The sequence below is a fragment of the Wolffia australiana genome, chromosome 7 (assembly GCF_029677425.1).
Source record: "Wolffia australiana isolate 7733 chromosome 7, ASM2967742v1".
In the NCBI taxonomy this organism is placed as follows: Eukaryota; Viridiplantae; Streptophyta; class Magnoliopsida; order Alismatales; family Araceae; genus Wolffia; species Wolffia australiana.
In genome coordinates, this window is record NC_135841.1 from 16,618,222 (window position 1) to 16,638,930 (window position 20,709).

General features: G+C 43.5%; 2 protein-coding genes across 3 annotated transcripts; one reads left to right on the top strand and one right to left on the bottom strand.

Moving 5' to 3' along the window:
• Positions 1–3,121: 3,121 nt before the first annotated feature.
• Positions 3,122–6,374, top strand: LOC144705724 (transcription factor LHW-like). 2 transcript variants are annotated; one of them, XM_078578515.1, is made up of 10 exons: positions 3,122–3,422; positions 3,520–3,678; positions 3,842–3,914; positions 3,991–4,032; positions 4,117–4,176; positions 4,263–5,285; positions 5,369–5,470; positions 5,549–5,689; positions 5,777–5,902; positions 5,973–6,374. In XM_078578515.1, exons 1-10 carry the CDS (start codon positions 3,325–3,327, stop codon positions 6,204–6,206), a joined length of 2,058 nt encoding a protein of 685 aa, XP_078434641.1. In that variant the 5' UTR covers positions 3,122–3,324; the 3' UTR covers positions 6,207–6,374. The 2 variants fall into 2 exon arrangements, with proteins under 2 accessions (XP_078434641.1, XP_078434640.1); XM_078578514.1 differs by having other exon boundaries at positions 5,369–5,689.
• Positions 6,375–6,954: 580 nt separating this feature from the next.
• Positions 6,955–9,873, bottom strand: LOC144705725 (BEL1-like homeodomain protein 1). The gene is made up of 5 exons (XM_078578516.1): positions 9,566–9,873; positions 8,572–9,300; positions 8,123–8,505; positions 7,937–7,997; positions 6,955–7,829 (listed from the first exon to the last, which is right to left on the bottom strand). Exons 2-5 carry the CDS (start codon positions 9,211–9,213, stop codon positions 7,137–7,139), a joined length of 1,779 nt encoding a protein of 592 aa, XP_078434642.1. The 5' UTR covers positions 9,214–9,300; positions 9,566–9,873; the 3' UTR covers positions 6,955–7,136.
• Positions 9,874–20,709: the final 10,836 nt, after the last annotated feature.

The following is a 20,709-nucleotide window of genomic DNA, read 5'->3' on the forward strand; positions in this document are numbered from 1 at the left end:
AAGATCCATGTGATCCCACAAAGTTTTACATATATAGTGCTTGAGGAAAACCCATCATCTAGTCGCCCCCCCCCCTCCTAATCAGGTCTAGGGTAATTCCAACCATAGATAAGCATACCACGACCATTGTGAGACTCATTTAATGGCAACTGTCATTTGGTGGGCTTTTAAACCTCAGCTTGGATGTTATAGCAAAGGCAAACCTTGGGCTTCCGAGAAGCAAATGCATACAACTTGACCATCCAGGGAGAATCAGTTATTTGGGTTTTCATTTTTATATGATATTCATGCTAACAATGCACTAGAGGATATGGTGATACACATTCGTCTACAGGATGAGGAAAAAAGATCTTCATGAGTCATTTTCAGGTCTTACCTCACAGCTATTACTTAATATGTTCCATGAAGTTTCATGTTCACATGGGCATATTTGATGTGTTTAGAGTTGCAGCATTAGTTTTAATGGTAGAGACACAAAAACTTATCGCCAGCTATGTGAGGGGAAGCAGACAACTGACACGTTCACTAATTATATGATACATTCACCTAAGCACATCATTTTCTCGTCATGGCAAGACTTTGCATTTAGATATGCATGATAAACACCAATTTGAGCACCTTGGCATGTCTACGATTGCACACATGCTACACACTCGCATCTGATGGTCCACAATAGTGGCATATTACTTGGATGTGGTCGAGGGTGGAGCTTGTCCTATTTAGATAAAATATCATGATGAACCGAAATGTGTTGATATGGGTCCATCCTTAAGTGGAGCATACTACCAATTCCAGCAAACTTCAAGTAATTAAACAATGGCTTCTCTATGACAATGAGAGGTTAACGTCTCCATGTAGGACTGGGTTGGAAGGCTTTGTGAAATAACTCAAATTTCAAATCAGTCATTTGCTTCAACTACTCATGCTATGGATGCGGGAGCATCAACTCCATTCCTTTGGGCTTCTGAGGAGCAGGAGAAATTGTTAGAATTTTATGAAAATGGTTTATATATAGGCTATATCCTTATCTCCTCTTTTTCACTTTCTCATATCACCTCAAGGGATCCCCTTACCTTTCCCTTCTAAGCCATATGCCTCTAGGTACTAGTGACCCCTCACACCATATGTATTGTTTTTTTTCTTCATTTATACGACACCCCAATGATTGGCGACTAGGGATGGCCCCTTGGGCTTCGGTTATTAATGAAAAAGAAATCATAAATTTAGGATCGCCTACCTCCCACAGTACTCGCAGGGACAAACTGGGGAGATGGGTGGTTAGAAATCCCCTCCAAAAGGGAAACACCCCATATTTGCCCAGAACTAATTATCTAGTCTGCCTGTGGGCATGACTTGCCCATTTACAATAGCGTCAAAGCAAAGTCGAACACACAGGATATAACAGAGAAATATTTCCTGTTATTGGTATCAAACCAAAAAAAAATATTCTTAATACACAGGATATAATCAGCCATGCGGACCTTGTTCTTCTCTGATCTTCAAGCTATTGAGGAAGAACCAGAGTCAGCAACTTGGCAGCCACGTCAGTAGCAGCACCAACCAACATGAACATATATATAAGATTAGCTAGTAAAATCATGACATGTATCCTACACTCGTTAAGAGAAATATCGGCTCGGATCAAATTTAATATCAAACATAAATATGGTCTACGATAGAGGGTCAGGATTAAATTTTAGATGGGAAGCAAATCAATGGTTAAGATTCAATTTCATCTAGCCGCTATAATTGGTTATAACGGCTCAATACTTTCTATCAATACTCTATTATAGTATTCTATAAAATATTTTTGGAATCAACGATCTTAACCTACTATTTTGGTGTCTCTCTCTCTCTCTCTCTCTCTCTCTCTCTCTCTCTCTCTCTCTCTCTTCCCCCTCTCTTCTCTCTCCTTTTGTAACTCCGTTCTTTTTAATGCTAAAGACCTTACCCAAGCCACCGAATGTCCAGACCTTTGAGACTACCCACACACCGCTGTCTGCGCATGACACCCGTCGCCTCCTCAGTCTCTCTTCTTCTCTCGCCGTTTCTGGTTCATAGATCCAGCATAGATACCGCTTTATGTAAAGCAGATCACTCGGATTCGGCCAAAACGATAGTGCAGCGAGCGGTGCAAGTCAACGCTTCGCGGACCCACGCGATCTCCAGGTAGATGATCCCGTCGTGGGCAATTATTCGACAAACCCGGTTTCGGATCCGCTAACGGGTATCAATTCCTCCGTCGAGATAGCGACGAAGAGCACCACCACCGCCGCCCCCCGCCGCTGCGCGGCGGCGACGTGGCGGAGAGATGGTGGCCGCCAGGTGTATTACCCACCTGCATAGTCCAAAACAGGAATATATCACGATTCCGTATCCTCTGCAATCCACGTGGCATCATCCGAGAGGCGGGCCGTCGCGTCAAACTCTCTGGTATCGTTCGATGCACCCGGGATGCGATATCCACCGTCCAATCCGCTGAAGGATCACCGCTTGGACGCTGGCGGCGCCGCCAGAGTGGTCATCCTACTCGTTTGAAATGAGCGGAAACCCATGCGAGAAGCCAGAGGTTGACGACGACGAAACCCAAGACGAAATTTTATGCGGACACAGAAGAGAACTGTGCCTGCCACCTTTGTCAGCCTTTCGTAGGAGCCCCCCCCCCTGCCATGCCCACCCACACTCCACTCCTCCCTCTCTCTCTCTATCTCTAACTCACGCTATCTATCTATCTATCTTTCTTTCTTTCTATCGAATTTCTCTTTCTCTTTCTCGATTGCTTGCTTGACTGTAAAAGGGTGGAAGGAGAGAGGTTATGAAATTATGGGAGCTCCGGCGTAAAGGACGGGGGTATTCGGCGGGGGTGTTGCAGAGTTCTAATGATGGGGGAGGAGGGTGTCTACAGAGGGCACTGATAGAGGTCCAGTAAGAAACCGCCGCGTCGCCCTCGTCTACCAGCCCCTTTGCTGGCGCTCTGCGCAGGTCAGGGCTCTGAGGACTGAGTTAGAGGAGGACTGGGCTTATCTCTGCTGTATCCACTTCTCTCTGTCCCCCTCTTTCCTCGACGGCTGCCCCACTGTTTCTTGTCCTCTGCGCAAGGGATTTGAACTTTGAGTTGGGGAGGACGCTCTTCCGTTCAGCCTGTGGCCTGGTTCAACAGATCTTTCTTCCTGGTAAAAGTTTCCGTTTTGTTCTAGCTTCTCCCCACGAGGAATGGCACGCCGGAGATCGGTGAATGGAGCGAGATGTAGATTGATAATGTCCTTCGTTTCGAGACTGAGCTTTCGATCTTGAGGCGTTCTTTGCAAGCTCTTCGCTGGCGCCATGAGGGTTTCGCTTAGAGAGACTCTCCGGCGGCTTTGCGCGGAGATCGGCTGGTCTTACGCAGTCTTCTGGCGTACGATATGGCGTGGAAACTCGAGGTGTGCTCGTAGGCTGAGGAGACCGCATTGAAAAGAAATCGAGGAGAGAGATTGAGAGAGGTGTTTTCCCTATCCTCATCTCTGGTTTTTTCCGCAGGCATTTGGTATGGCTGGAAGGGCATTACGAGGTGGCCATGGCCTCCACTGCGTCTGAGAGCATCAAGAACTGGGGTGGGTTGCAAAAGGCCAGCGAGGAGCAGGTTAGAGACCTCGTGGAGAAGACGATGAAGTCTCAAGTCCACGTGGCAGGAAACGGGTGGGTAACTTCGCCTCTAGCTAAGGTCCCTCCTACTATGGATATAAACTCATGACAAAGATAAAAACTTGTGTATCGATCTTAGTTGTTTATAACTTCAATATTTCCTTCATACGTTCTTCCTCACAAATGATTTTGGTTCTCTGCGCTTTGCTTGGTTTAGGGTTGTTGGCCACGCCGCAATTACTGGACTCCATCAGTGGATCATCAACGGGCTTGATGGCTGCAGATTGGAGGTATGAGCCCCTCGAAGGCTGGTAATTCTTTTGAAAGACCCGTTGATTTAACGCGTTCAGTTTTTCAACGAATCAGGTATTGGGGGAGATGAGCCCTCAATTCTCGTTGGGAATCATGGTGAGAAGAATTGTTTTTTCATTCTTTTTCACGCAATTTGTTTCTCGATGCTCTGTGGAAACCCATTCTTGGTGATCATGGCAGACGATCGCCGTGATTCCCGTTCTTCCGCACGGGGTGGTGCAGCTGGGTTCGACAAAGATGGTAACATCGTACCCGTCTCATGTTTTCTTAGATTGAAGAGAAGATCGCTATTAAAATGATTGATTACTGATGGTTCATTGACGCAGATTCCGGAAGATCTTGCCTTCGTGGAACATATGAGACTGAGGTTTCTCCATTCAGATCTCTCCTTTCGAACCCAAGATCCAAGACCCAACATCGGAGCGGCTGCCCTGGCCCAAGATCTATTATTGAACACCAAAACACCAACAAGGGCCGCGTTTCCTGGTCCCTATTATAGTTCGAGTCAAATAACTGCATCCAACTCGCATTCCGGAAACTTATCATCAAATCCAGGGCACTCAGAGAAAGTAATCACGGGCTCTATGCAAGCTTCAACGTCAATTCTCGCTGTGGAAACAGGGCAGATTAGAGGAATTCAGAGCTCAAAGCCCAAGGGAACGATCATCACCAGCAAGTTAGCATTGCTCGGCAGTCAGTGCGATGATCAGAAAGTTAGATTTTCGCCCTCTGGGCTCGTCGAAGATCACGTACAGGATAATTGGTCCCAGTGCGCCTCGGACCCAATTGTCGAAAGCAAAGAAGACATGGCCTGTGTTCTTGAGGGTGGCTGCCGTTCCTCTGGAGATGACTTGTTCGACGCGTTAGGAGTGGAGTTCAAGGCCACGCACTGGTTGGACGTTCTCGATTCTTCAACCTCTGCCTCGCTGCGAGACTTGGACTCGGTCTTTGATCCTCTCCAGGACTTGTTATTGGGCTGCGATGGAGTTTTCTCCGATTCGAACCCAGATCAGCTGCTAGACGCCATCGTTTCCAAGATCCCTGGAAATCCCAAGGAAAGCTTAGAGAGTGAATTCGGTAGCACAAGTACGATAACGATGACGAGAGGTTCGCTGGTTGACGCGAGCTCAGTGATGCTGGGCAACGTTAGTTTGCGGTTAGATGAAGTTCAGCGTTATGGAATCGATGGGGCCTCTTTGGAGCCTCAGTATTTGAGGACGGATGACGCAGGGAAATCTACGAGGAAGAGATCTAGGCCGGGAGATGGACCGAGGCCCAGGCCCAAGGACAGACAGATGATCCAGGACCGCGTTAAAGAACTGCGTGAGATCGTTCCAAACGGAGCAAAGGTAGCCGCCCTATCCTTTGCTCTTTTTTTCTCGTTTATCTCTATCTCCTCGATTTCACCCTCCACTGCTCTTATGCGGAGCAGTGCAGCATTGATGCGCTGTTGGAGAGGACGATCAGGCACATGCTTTTTCTTCAGAGTGTGACCAAGCATGCAGACATGCTGAAGGAAACAGGGGAGCCGAAGGTCTGGAGATCTTCTGCTCGATGTTTTCACTCTGTATCCTTCCGTTTTATTGGGTCTGATCCACGGCGGGCGTTTCAGATCATCAATAAAGGAGGAGGCTTGCTTCTGGAGGATAAGTTCGTGGGAGGCGCGACCTGGGCGTTTGAAGTGGGGTCTAGGCCTCCGGTCTGCCCCATCATAGTCGAAGACTTACATCCTCCACGCCGGCTTCTTGTTGAGGTATGATGATCAATCATATCATGTGAGATAGCATCAGCATCAAAATTGCGAACTTCACGCTTTAATTGTGCGCGATATTCATCGCAGATGCTCTGTGAAGAGCGAGGCTTCTTCCTGGAGATCGCGGACCTTATTCGCGGGCTGGGCTTGACCATACTGAAAGGGGTGATGGAAGCCCGGAAGGACAAGGTCTGGGCGAGGTTCGCTGTGGAGGTAATATCTTATATTTCTTCCTAAAGTTTCGTCCAAAGTGCTATTTTTGAGTCATCCCCTCTTGTTGCAGGCTAACAGAGACGTGACCAGGATGGATATCTTCATGTCCCTCATGCGCTTACTGGAACCTGCGCCGGGGAATAACAGTCCTACGATCGGGAATACGAGCATTGCAGACAAAGCCATATGCAAGTCCTCTATACCAGCGACAAGCTCCACGGAACGTCTTTGTGAGCTGCGTAATCCTTGGCCCATCTCCATGGACATGAAGATGGGTCAATGCTTAGACCCAGCACTCCGTTAGCTACCTCCTAAGGGCTGATCTCCGCATGAAGCCCGCTTCGTCAGTTACCTGCGATGAACTTGAAGATAGCCCGTCTGGCTGTCATCTGTCGGCTTTGCCGTTTCCTGTTTGTTCTAATTATCTGTAAAAAAATCAACACAACGTAGACCAGTTTTCTCTTGGTGGTCACCACTGCAGCCAATCTTTCAACCATACAGGAATTCAAGGGAGTAATAAGGTTAGACAGTAACGGTGATAACGTGAAAACTTTAAAGTTGGAAACTACATCAGGAATTGTTGACTGTCTCATAGACTTGGGTAATATTTGTGTTTGATTAGTAGTGGAGACAGTATTCTTTATTCGATCGCGTATAATCGCAGTCACAATCAGTACGACCATTCGGTGCATACTTTTGAAGCTTAAGTTTAGAAAAGTATACCCCATTCTGTCGACCGCGACGTTAGGGCGGCGAAGGTACCGTCGACTGGTGTAGTTCTTCCCCGTATAGAGCGCCGGTTGTCGGGTCGTTGTCAATAGCTTATTCGTCTGCTGTGAACCCGACGTGGCCCACCACAAGTTTAGAGACAACCTGTTCGTTGTTCTTGATAGGGCGGGCTCTCCCTCACCGACGGCAGTAAATGGCCCCAGAGAATCTTCAAACAGAGTCATTGTCGTATACATCAAGCTGAAAACTATCGCCTTTCTCTCAAGCTTGAAATGACATCCTCGAGCCGTGATTTTGGACGTCGGCGTCTGAATCTGTTGACAAGATATAAATCCCAGTGTACAACTGTCACTGTAAGCTATAGTTTTTTTCTTTACACTATGGCTTCGAATCTTCGCGCTCCCGCCTTAACGGCGGAGGTAGTAGAGTTTAGAGACGGCAGATGCCCTTGTCCGTCCCGATCCAATGACTATACAAGCATATACCCTAACATACAAACATAACTTCAGGCGACGAAGTCGGGCAAAAGCGATGCGGCGAAACCCTTCCTGTTGGGAATGTTGATGTTGTCGAAGGCGTTTGAAGGGGTAGCTCGAGCTGGAGCGTTCCTTATATTGCAGAACTCACCTGTTTCTGCCGACATGAAGGACGGCTGTGCTGCAGATAAAGGGAGGTTTTCACAGTGGGGAAGCCCAAGAGTGAGAGAGACTGCGTTCCCCGAGAACCTCGGCGTGAATTGCCCTGGATCGAACCTCCCCAAGTCACCCATGGGGAAGGAACCGAAAGAGTAGCCACCGTCTTCCAAACTCCTTCGGTTAACGTTGAAAGGGTCTCTATTAGTGGCCTCTGGCATGAATTCCAAGGCAATTTGCAAGCCATGAGGAATCCCGTTCATGGAGATAGATCCCTCTTCCGTCCTTGCTTTCTTATACTTCGCATCGTAGAGTGCGGTCTCCTTCATGCGGATAATGCCCGAGAGCTCTGACGATGGAATCATGGCGGAGTGCAGTTTTTGATCATCTTCCGAGAGCCTACGATCACCGGAAACGTTCACCGAGTCTTCGTTAAGCTCACGCTTACTGACCGCGTCGTCGCCTTCACTTCGCGGAAGTTCCTGGCCCTTAGTCTCCTCCAGGTACATCTCCTCCACCATGGGCTTCCACAGACGAACGCGGGCGTTGATGAACCAGTTCGATACCTGCGTGCACGACGATATATTTAGGACAAACTAACATAAACATGCATGATCTCTATTGATCATAATCACTTTAATGGGTTGGTAACATAGAGAAGCAACACGCGTACCTGACTCCGAGTGAGGCCAGTCTGCTTGGCGAGCATGAGCTTATCCGCATCCTTTGGGTATCTGCAATACGAGAGAGGGGATTTATGGAAAACGAACCACAAAATTACCTAAAATTGGTTTTTTTGAATCTACAAACACGATAAAATGAGCTGAGTTGAGGGTATTTGAAGAGATGGGTTACTAACGGGTGCAAGAAGTGTTCAAAGAGCCAGGCGCGGAGAACAGAGACAGCCCGCTCAGGGAGTCCTCTCTGAGGCCTCCAGGCGTTGTTCTGGACCATGCCGAGGTGGTGAAGAGCCCTCTGCTGCCTTAGCTGTTGGTCGACGAACCGCAGCCTGGAGCTTCCCTCGCCCTTTTCCCCTCCAATCTGCCCTTCATCTTCTCCAAGACTTCTGCTGGTCGCCCTAATCTGACCAATTATCGCATCCTTGAGACTCCGAAACTGCTTCGATATCGTTTGCAGCGCCAAAAACGTGTACGTTCTTGCCGACCCAAACCCCGCAATCGCTTCAAATGACGACACCACGATCTGCATCTGCTGCTGATACCGTCGGTACGTCTGCTCGACCTGCGCGGCGAAGCCTAAACCATGTCAAACTTATCCTCGCGATGGGGAAAAAAGTCAACGGCTTACCTCGTCTAGCATGGTGTTTAACTTGGCCTTCTTCAGCTGCTGCTCTTGCCTCTCCGCGGCGGTGAGCTCGGGCTTTGGCTTTGACCCCGCCGCTTCTCCTCCACTGTCATCGGCTTCCTTGGCCGCTCTAGTTGAGTTCTTCTGATGCTTGGGGCAGAGTTCTTTCGCTGCTTTCCCGACGTTGACAACCTCGTCTAGCAGCTGCTGTGCCGCCTTCAAGAACTTTGACCCGGAGAGTATGCCGTGGAGAGTGGGAATCTCGTTGGATCGGTAAGCACCGTAGCTCTGGTGTTGCGGCGAGAGGCTGAGAGAGAGGCCGCCCGGCTGCCGCGCCGCCGCTTCGGCGGTCCACTGATTGTACTGAACGGTGGAGATGTCATTGGGGAGGGCGATGGATATCGGCCGAGCGTGATCAACGGTAGATGATGCGGCGGAGACTTGGCCGTGGAGGGGGACTCCGAGGAGCTGCTGTTGATGGGCTGACTGCTGAGAGGCGGAGACTGCGCTGTGGTTTAGGAGGAGCATGTTGGCGTGGGGTGGGCCGTCAGAGGCGTAACCCACATACCCCGGATTCATAAGGTAGAGAGTTTGAAGCCCATCTGGCTGGATCTCTTGAGGACCGCCGTGGAAGAACGTCGCCATCTCCGGGAATCGCCTAAACCTTGAAGACGAAGCGGAATTATCTTCGTCCTTTGAGCTTCAGATCGACGCTCAAAGCCCTCATCCCATCTGAAAGCGTAGAACCGTAGAATAATTAAATAAAACAGGGATGCGGTTCGTAGACGTCTCTTATCGCTAGAATTTCAGAAAAACAGGATAATTGAAGGGAAATAGATTCGAGGAAAATTACAAAGGCTTTGAGATTCGACAAAGCCAATGATTCTCGAGGGATTCGCCCGGCGGAGAGAAGGAGAGAAAAAGAGCCAGAAGGAAGATCTCCAGGCCATGTTAATGGTGAGATGCGGCGATTATCTCGATTATCGATTGGCAGTACCTGAGAGACGAAGTACCAGATCACGTGGTGACAGAGCCGATGGAGGAATTCTCCTCTGTTGTTTTTTCCCTCTCCTCTATCTCTCTCTCTGGGGGAAGCTTTTCACTTTCTGAGGAGCTGCCCCTGCGGCAGAGAGGCCATCAGCGAAATCTACGAGCTGAGAAGTCCTGACTGCACAGTTCTATCAGAGGAACATCTCGAAGCCCCATGTCAGAGAGTGGTCTCCCCCCCACCCTCTCTCCTCTTCCCCTCTCTCTGAGTCTTCATCCCAATCTGTCTACAGCGTCCTTTCCTTTTCCCTCTCCACTCTGATGACCTCCATTGAAAGGGACGAATATAAAGAGGTCGGATTAAAAAAAGCCCGAAAAAGGCGTGCCCTTCTTTCCATCCCATTATCCAAAACCCCACACGCTCTAACGCCGCCCTTATTCTCAGTACTTCTTCCCCAATTCTTTACCCACGGAAGGAAAACTCAAAGACGTTCTTCCGGCTACAGAAAATGGAGGCAACCCTAGTCTTAACTTTCATCCTCTACGCGGTCTTCACTGCATCAGCACAGAAATAGACTCACCTTAAAAGTTTATCCCGTCTAGCGACAGATAGATAGGGAGAGTGAGAGAGTGGATATTATGGATCGGAAAGACGATTATGGATAGAAGACGGAATAATCTCTCAGTTTAGGGCATCCGAATAGGCGATGCTTAGTAGAAATTAGGTTGTCGATTGGGAGGAAGAGTTAATCTTCCTCCTCTTCACGTTTCCTTAACCTAGCGTCAAGCCATGACGCCTAAACCAGCCTGGAGGAACGTTACCTCTTCTCTTGCCCTTCATTATTTGTCGCCCATCGACTATTTTACTGCAACAAGAGCGGTATTTTAAGTGCCGAACGCTATCCGAAGTCGTGGCAGATTTCCAACAACGCCACAAGAGAGATAAGATAACAGAGAATGGCCTTCATTTTTATCTTCTCATTGTTCCATGACAGTCGGGGACGTAAGTATTTCTATGATATGCTGAGTGAGATAAGGGACTGCGCGCGGCACGCGCACCGTCACGGCCTTCCCATCTTCGTCAGTTGTCGAACTTTCTATCTGCCTCTTCTTGATCTGCTCATCTCACTTTCAGCACTGTCCCATGGAGGAAGATGTGAGATATGTGTTCCATCGGACGTGATGCTTACAGTTCGCACGCCTTCACTGCGGCAAATCCGAGGGAGACGTATGAAAGCACTTGTGATTGGCTAATCAATCTCAGTCTCTGGTATCATCCTATAAAATAAGGGATGAAGCTGGAGTTGGAAGATGGATGACATAAAAAAGTGAGAATGCTGTGCTTTTCTACGCCCAGAATACGTACCTTTCCACCTACTGAACTTCTCAATCGGTTCGAAATACGAGGATCACCCTTACTAATTGACCTATTGTTCTTCCATGTCTTATGATTAACTTAGAAATATTTTTTTTTAAAAGTAGAATCTAGAATTAAAATGAAAATGTATATAAGAAATAAGTACAAAATATTAAAAATTAATAAAAATATTAAGTAAAAGAAAAGCAAAAAAAATGAAAAATAAAACCCAAAATGTAGATGAAATAATTTAATCTTGGGTTTTTATCGACCAAGCTCATTTTATATTCCATCATGTTGGATGTGTACTAGCCGGATGATAAGGCAAAAGGACACCGATGACGTAAGGAGCAAGCGATCTACAGAGACGACGCGAGGCCGTCGTCATCCAACTGGTGTCCTAATCTACAGCCGCAATTTTCTCGCGCCGTGGAAGGCGGAATAAACGTTCATATCTCCAGCTGCTCGGATTCTTTTAAGGCTGGTGGGGGAGGCTATATCGTGGATTGTGGGGACAGATAGTTGTTGGGTTATCGAGAGCGAATTGACTGTTTTTCGACAAATGGACTAACAAATGGTAATGTTTTCGATAACTGATGACTGTTTTTCCAAATTATTGTCGGCCCCTCTTCACGTTTCCATCTCTATGTGGATTCGGATTCAACGTTGATCGTCTCATCCGTCGTTCATCTCCGTTGACGTTAGGGATTAGAGTTTTGTTGGTGCCATTAGTAACGGGGCCCTTGACATTGTTAGAGGGGTAAGTAGTCCGCGTCTCCTTCAAAACTGCAACGGGATGTTACACGACTTCCTTTCTCCACCACAATTTTTCCTCCGACGCCACCCCTCCATGGTACTCATAACTTCCTTCGCCTCTCCGCCCTCGTAGTCAACAGCCGTGCCAACTCTCTCAGTCTTCTCTCTCTCTCTCAGTCTTCTCCCCCCCACCCTTCTCTTTTTCTCTCCCCCATCTCTCTCTCATTCCCTCTGTTTCTCTCTCTCCCCTCTCTCTCTCTCTCCGCTTCTCTATCCACCATATCTATCTCTTCATCTTTATCTCTCTTTTTTCTCTCTCTCCGATGTTTCCACTCTCTCTTTCTTTCTACCCATTATATCGCTATTTTTTGTCTTGTTTTCTTTCTCAGTGCGTTGTTTTTTTTCTCCTTTTGCTATTTTGATTCTCTCCTTTTCTCCTTCCTCTTTCACTTTTATCTTCTCCATGTCTGATCTCCCTCCATTGGCTCATGAAATAATATTCTGATTGTAAACTTCCTCGATGCGTAGCAGGGCGTACAAACTTGGCTAGCTAGACCATACAATCAAACTCTCCCCACGAGAGAATGCCAACGTTCATTAGGCGCATATATACCGCTGCGGTTTAGGCAATAATGAGAAAGAAAAACATGAAACTTTTGAGTTAAATACGCTGGGTCACGTTGGACTATAAAAGGGGTTATCTCCATTTTAAACTTATCAATTCTGAAAGCAATATTAATTTAGTCAAACCACCGGCGGTCGCCAGGAAGACGCGTAAGCACACAGTCATAATACAAGAAATGCTCGCCAACTCTTACACGCCTCTTTTCATATTGATTTTTCTTCGCCATGTTGGGGTAAACAACTCGTCCCACCCGTATTACTCCAGAAGATTACCATCTCTGTAGTTACTATTTTATGAAAGAAGCTTTCCGTCCAAAAAATATGTAGAATACAAAATAAATAGTCTCTTACATCATGATTGTCAAGATATTTGGTAGCTGATAGCGACGTCTGCTGGATGCCCCCTTTTTCTGCATGGCCCCGCTTGTAATTTGCCACCCAATCATCGCCCCCCACCGCATGGGGCCTCTAATGGCACCGACTGCCACCGCCTACTCGTCCTCATCCCTGCGTGCCAGCGGCCAACGTTCCGCGTCGTTGATATGGGCCCATCGGGGGTCTCCACTGGCCCACGGTGATGCTTCTTTAACGTCATTTAGGTTACCCCCAAAGAGCTACCCGTCGTCTTTCTTTTCTCCTCTACGGCGTGTGAACGCCTGCCAAATCGGCCTTAACCACTTGGTTGAAAGGCCTAATATATGACTTCTGTAAATTTCAAAAAAAATGTGGATCGTGCTCACAAGATGGGTATGTATGTAGATATTAGATGGATATGTATATAGAGAGAGAGAGAGAGAGACATCTGCTTGGCTTGTCAAGGATATTGGCACTAAATAAATAACTGCATACAAGGATAATGAAGCGCGCTGGGGGGGACTACTTCCCAGAAACCAGAATATTTTTTTTTTGCAAAAAGAAAATATATGAATGAAGAAAAAGGGTAGACAAGTGCGTAGATAGATATAGTTATGAAGAGAGTTAAATAGATGTATGGATATATAGATAGAGAGATAAGTGGATACAAGGATAGCCACATATAGTTAGATTAAAAAATAGAAAAATAGAAAAATAGAAAAAAAGAAAGATAGGCAGGTAGCTAAGTAGGTGGACAGATAAATGATAATACTTTTAAAGAGAGAGAGAGAGAGCAAGAGAGGAAGAGTAAGCGAGCGCGAGCGATAGAGGGAGGGGGCAAGCGAGGGAGGGAAAGCTGTATAGTTGTATATATGTAGAGAGAGAGAGAGAGAGAGAGAGAGAGGGGGGGGAAGTGAGTGGGTGAGGAGAGAGAGAGAGAGGGGGAGGAGAGACAGACTGGGACGGAGAGATGTATAGCTATGTAGACATGTATAGAAAGCGAGAGAGAGAGAGAGAGCAGAAGAGAGACATATCTACCTATATATATGGATTTATAGATAGATAGGGTGGAGGGAGATGCAGTTTTGTTCTACGCGCGGTCGGCGGCCATAACGCTTTGCTTTCAAGGTGGGTAGGAGCGAAAAAGGAGGGTGGTGGGTGGAATAGAAGCGCATGGCCTCGTAGTTAGCTTTTGCGCTGACAGCTATGTACTATTCCTTTCCGTAGAAACATCCAAAGCTCTCGACGTAGACATCCTGCCTGGTCTCAGGAATAAGATGATGGCGTAGGCCTTCTCGCTGTTACAGAGGACGGAAGGGATAGGCCACGTAGCCTTGCCCTTCTTGCGACGAGGAGAGAGAAAATGACAAATAAAATAGAAGAGGGAATAAAGGACCCTCTCTGGAGTGGGCCTTACGCGATGCTTGCCGTAAAGCTCTTGGATACGGACGGCGTTGCTTGTTGGACTTTTGGAAAGGAGTGGGTCCCGGGGGGGGACGGTGACTCCTCTTATAGACGCGTGTCATACGAAGATACGTGCTATTGATGGTACGTCCCATCATGTTTTGTCATTTTTCTCCTACAACAATAGGTCAACGACCTGATTAATGGCGGGAAAGGGTATTTTTCTCGCTTATGGGACCGTCAAGGGACCCATTTCGCTGTTTTCTTTCGCTACCGGGCTGCCCCCGCTGACTGGCAACATCGACGAACGTTTGCCTCATCCAAGGCTCTTAAAAAGGTCGGTTGGGCTCATGCCGCCTAATGATATCGTGTTTAATTTGCTTAGTTCAAAGGAATAGCGTCTTAGCCCTTTAATTACCGCTAAATCGGAAAAATGACAAAGACTGAGACGTGGAGTTGGGAGTGCTTCCTTGTCACAGATGTAAGCGAGCAAGAGAGGGAGGACGAAGTCATGATCGGTAGAAACTGTAGCAATGTCAGAAAAATGTTTATCTTGCCGGGAATGAACGAGCCAGATTTGCCGTAAGCGACAAGGTCCCTTCTTAAGTGCTTGACGCACAATTCAGGCTTTATGAAACAAGTTGTTCTAGACAAATATTTTGCTCTGCCTGTTTTCGCTGCGCTTTGCTTTTGAATGTATACTGCACTGGCGAGACTATGTGCTTGGGGATCATTTTAGCCGTTCTACGATGAGAAACATAAATCTATTTTACTCTGGTTCAACTTGTTAAACATAAATCTATTTCACATTATTTTCTGTAAGGCTTAATGAACACGGATCTCCTTCCCATCTTGTCGTCTTCGAGGACATTGAATTTGTTAAGATTCCAGTGATTAATAGTAGTGCTAAAAGCTATTGCTGATAGCATGGGCGTGTCATTTACGTTTAAAGCTATTATTGGCAGATTGTTGTCCTTCAACAATCCCCCTCAACGCTCATCATTGATGTCTTAATGTATTGTGTCTAGGATTTCAACCCTCAGCCTGGCTCTGGAACAATTTTAAGGTTGAATCGGCTACCACCGAGCAAAACTATTTCCGGCTCAACAGTTTCAGTACTATGATCTGGAGATTCCATTCTATTTCTGAACTTTCAACTGGAATTTCAAATGTCCTACTTTCTAATTCTGAAAAAATAGTAGAATACAAGACTTTTCAGGGTTTTTATCATTAGATTTCTCAGTCTCAGTGGTTTAAGAGTAGTACATAATATTTTCATGAAGAGTATGGTATTTAAAAATTAAAAAAAATAATTCAGGAAAAAACTACGTAAAACCCTCTTTGCTTAAGAATAAACAGGAAATACACACTTAAGTCCAACATTATGTTTTTGAATGAAGCGTATCAATGCATGGACTCTGGAAAGAATATTATTTTTCATCAAAGTACGGGAATAAAAAAATTACCATTTAAATAGGAAGTTTAAATTCATTATTAGTTGTATAATTATTAATAACCTATGTATCTGTGAAAACAACTTCCACCTACATTTTACAAAGTGCAATACTGCAATCAATTATCAATAACCATTTTTATGAGTGCATAAACATTATATTCCTATATATGATACCCTCTCTCAAAATATCCCTTTACTTTAAAATTATATTTCTGTAGTTAAAAAAGAACTATATCTTGGATTTAAACATCTTCAAACAACTGCCATTAAGGCCTAATGTGCTTACCTAGGATTTGAGCCCCCAACCTGGGTGTGGATACCATGTTCCACATGTGTGTGTGTGTGTGTGTGTGTGTGTGTGGCCACACATACACGCACATGTACACACACACATTTATACACTCTCTTGTACATCTAGATCCGAAGAAGGGTCCATATCTTTCAGGTACAATGTCAGATTAACACAAAATTATCTGTGGCAAAGCTATAAATAGACTCCTCCTCAGGATCAAAAAACATATGTCCCAATCAGATCTGACACTTGAACAAAGGAACCTCTTCTCTAAGAACAAAAACCTCATTTTTACGAAGAAAAAATGCAAGAAAGAGATAGAACAAGGATGACTACTAATGTAATTTCATTGATCATAAAATAGCACACATCACATGACTACTAATGTTACTTGTGATATTATTCTATTTGATCCTATATAGACTTAAATCCTGTCCCTTATAATTACTTCTATTTTAATTAAAACCTGAGAGTTAATGTAATATATGCCTTATCCTTCAATAAATTTAATCCTAAACCTTCATTATCTTAATTAGTATAAGTTACATTTTCATTTTTTAATTAAATGTGATCAATCTTTTGTTCTATTTGCCGATGTCAGCTTTGTCCCAACTCCCTTTGTTCGAAGTTATTATCATTTGCTTTGGCGCTCTCTTATAAGTAAAGTGTGTAGGTCATGCATGAATGCTTTAAAACTATTGTCGGAAATTTGTTTTCTTGAACAGAATTTTAAGTCTCTTCCTCTCTTTTCGTTTCACCATGACCATTTCAGGAATGCTGTAAATACTTTACAACTAAATCATCATGCAACTTGCACTGCATAAATGGAAGTAAACCTCTATGATTCCCCTGTGGTCTCACAAATAAATTTTCAGAAAATATACTTTTATTCAGATTTCACATACTGAAGATTCAACACAAACTATTTTAGAATTGGAATTTTAGCTTTATATTTTGTTTCTGTGCTTTATCAAAAATTGTTCTAATGGTAGCTCTATGATATGAGATTGGATCCACTAAATACACCATCCCTGGTAAATCTTTGGTTTTAAGTTAAATGTTACCAATCTATATCACTACTAGCATTTAAAAAGATTTCATTTATATAGCTTGGCTATGATTGATTTTGTAATATTTCATTTTATATATCCATGAAAACTCACAGGTTCAATTCACTTATAATGTGGCATCTTATATTCACTTCATAATACATAATAGACCTAGAAATGGTAAAACAAAATAAGATTTCATATGATGCTTATATACCGTTTATCTTCCTTGAATACTCATTTTGTGTATACATGATGATATTTGGGATGGAATACACATGAGTTTCCGATTCTCAATATTAATATTGATCAATATTCGTACACTGTGATTTGATTGAGATAAAAACCCATCATCATTTTTAGAAGTTCAAAGCCTCAAAAATATAGATTGTGTTGTTGATTTATCATAGAAAATGATAAATATTCAACTATTTCATGTGACTGACATACACTCTATCATATACCCTTTTATATAACATTATCTATGTAGATTATAACTTTGATACTCAGTTTTCTGTTGTTTTACCTATAAATAATTTAAGTTGTATAAATTCTCAAAGATGCTCAGGTGGATTGAGTTTCTTGGACATGATTCTAATCATAATGGTTTAAATTCAAGAAAAAAACATGATTATGATACATATGATAAACATTATCCTGTAAACTTCTCGTTAAAATAATTTATAAATAAATACATTAAAGACATTAAAGGAATGAATGCAACAATATTAAATCATATCATGTGAATGTGAACTGCAAACTGCGGTAATTTGTATATGATTTGAGTTAACATTTTACAGATGTAAAATATTTCTTATTATGTATACCCTTCATCTGCTATCAAATATTTATATATTTCAATTTCCTTTCTGCATTTAAATTTATTGGAGAAATCAATGTACATCCTATGTCATTCATGATTCATGCCTATATACAAGCTTCCATTTTTAATTGAGGGTTAGGCATTCATATTCAGGGGGCACTGCCTTCATCAACCTTAAAACTTGTTGATTATGTGAATTTATGAGGCTTAATATATAATATATATCTATTGATGTGAAACAATTTGTTTCTGCCACAATAAATGTTACAAACCTGAATTTAATGATAAAATAAATCAAAGGAATCTATAGAAAGTGAAACCAAATAATAATTTAATCATCCTGTGCATGATCACCTTGAATACAAAGATGATTACTTCCTTGAAATAGTATGTTGAAGCCACACATTCATTCAACCTATTGATTGAATTCTCCTTATACCTGAAACACCAATGACCTTTTGTGGCAGATGGTTCTATTTTGTTCTTGATCTACAATCCCTCAGCTCAGGATACTTAATAGCCTCAGCTCAGGATACTTTGACTGTGGCATGAATCAACCTAATTTCCAATTTGATAAAAAACTTCCTAGGATTCATAGGGATCAATTCAGTGAATGCACTCCCTAAAGAACACCCATCCAACCTTTCTCTCAAAATTAATGACTAGGGGATCAACCATACTCGTCATATGAGTGGTACTAGATAGTGATATTTTATCTGAGTATTACATGTCCTTCTCAAATATACTATGAATATGTATTTCATAATGTATGTTTAAGAACTTGCGACCATTGTGTCATGATCTCATCATAATCTTAATCATAATTTTATATATTCTTGTAGTTGATTTTGAATTGGGCATGTGTAAAATAATTTAATTCAATAAACGTAAAACATACGTATGATTCTGAATGAAGTATAGGACTAATAGTTCCATCGAATACAACCAAATCTGATGTTGTTTTTTCAAAATAGGGGGAAAGCAAGGAACAAAGTGAGTTATTTATTGTTTAAAGAAGTAATTCAAGTACATTATAAAATTATCTACAATGTGAATCAACAAACAGCCTAATCCCGTGTGAGGGATGTTGAAATTACATAAGAACTCAAACATGATTTAATACATTAATTGACTATTCTAGAACCATTGTCAACAGTTCACCCAGCCATGGCCTTATAATAATTTTGTCTCCCAATCAGGAATCTAGGACCCCAAATCCTAAACAAAGAAGAAGACATTGCAATTAACAAATCTTATGTCATAGAACTCCTTTTTAATAGATTTGGGAATTTTATTTAATCCAATCTGATCATTAATATATTAAAAGAAACATCCTAAAATTTAATTTATCTTCATTAAATGGTTAACATTACTTAAGTTTCTGCAGCTAAAGGACCATATTTGTATGCAATAATGGCTCAATCAATTAAAATTTCCTTTTTAATGATTTTTTGTGTGCCATTTTTATGGAGTTTTTCTTCATCAGATTTGTTTTCAAATGACTGTCTACATCAAGAAAATATTTTGGATTGAATTAATTAATGGGTTGTATGATACTCTTTGAGTTTTTTATTATAATAGAATTGTGGCGCACACAACCATGCCCCATCATCCAATGCAACACCACCACCACAGGAGGAGATGACCCATATCCAGATACATCATCATTGCCAACCTCAAACCTGGGATCTGAATTTCATTTATTATTAGATTTGATTTATGAAATTTCAAATTTCTAGTTATTTTCCTTTTTCTCCAAGGCCTCTAAATAGGTCATTGATTAATGGATAATTGGTGATGTTTGGAATTGAATCTTTGTTCCCAAAAATTTCTCTAAGCTTCATCTTTGTCGTTGCCGCCATCGCCGCCGAAAAGACACAAACCATCTTGTGCACGCCTAACCGTTGAGTACGTCCCATGTGCACATGTCATCCGCATCTCCATGTGTCACCTGCACCGCTGCGCACTACACAACCTTCCACATGATCGCGGTGTGCCATCGCTCACAGTGCACAACCACCCGTCCAAACAGCCACCAGGCGCAGCCACCACTCGCGCGGCCTCTGCCCGCACTCGCCGCCCACATGGCCCACGTACGCAGCTGCTCGCCTGCACAGTCACCGTGTGCAACCATCTGACCGTGTGTCCACCGCGCTCTGCCGCCTGCATGGTCTGCATTAGACACTTCACCCTCTACGCGAGACTTCTGCATTTGCGCACGTGGCTTCTGCATCCACGTCCAGTCTTGTTAAAGCGCCCGTCATCCGCCCCACCAATGAACATTTTGACAACTTCTCACGTTGCTTTATGATGCTACACTTCCACCAAGGTCCATTCTTCCCTCTTTGATGATCCACATTATTTTATCCAGTATTTTCTCGTGTATTTTTTAACCGCCGTGGGACTAAGTGGAATAGGTTAGTGGAATAAGTTTGTGTCTACTCATAGTTAATCATTTGGGATATTGGATTTGGAGTTTTTTTTTTCATCGTGGTAGTTGTAAGACAGTCCTCCCGCCCTCGATTGAGGAAAGGGGCTGCATCATCATCATGTTAGAAAATTAATCGTGTTGATTTGTTGTCTATTTTATCCTTCCTTAGTTGACCTTTAGTCTTACGTACCCGTATCAGTCCTAGCCATCTTGCATCATAGAAGCTACTTCACCATATCTTGATATTAACTTTATCAGTTTTTACCAATACTTGTTCCTGAAAATATTGGAAGAATCTTAATTTTGAGATAATAAGTTGCAAAGCCAGATCAACCAACTAACGACTAATCATGTGGCATTAATAATAAAGCGACATGATAAGTCAAACAATTTAAAACCCAAGCCAGGAGATTACCAGCCTGATTACTTGTATTTTTTTCACAATTCATACAAGTAGTCTTTGACAAGATGGAGGGATAACATTACAAGAGGACTAAACGCACATTAAATGTATACATGTGTGTCCCAAGAATAAGCACACTTCACACATTAAAATTGGAGAGGATGGTATGATAAAGTTGTTATAATGACCATGTAAAGCTCTCTCT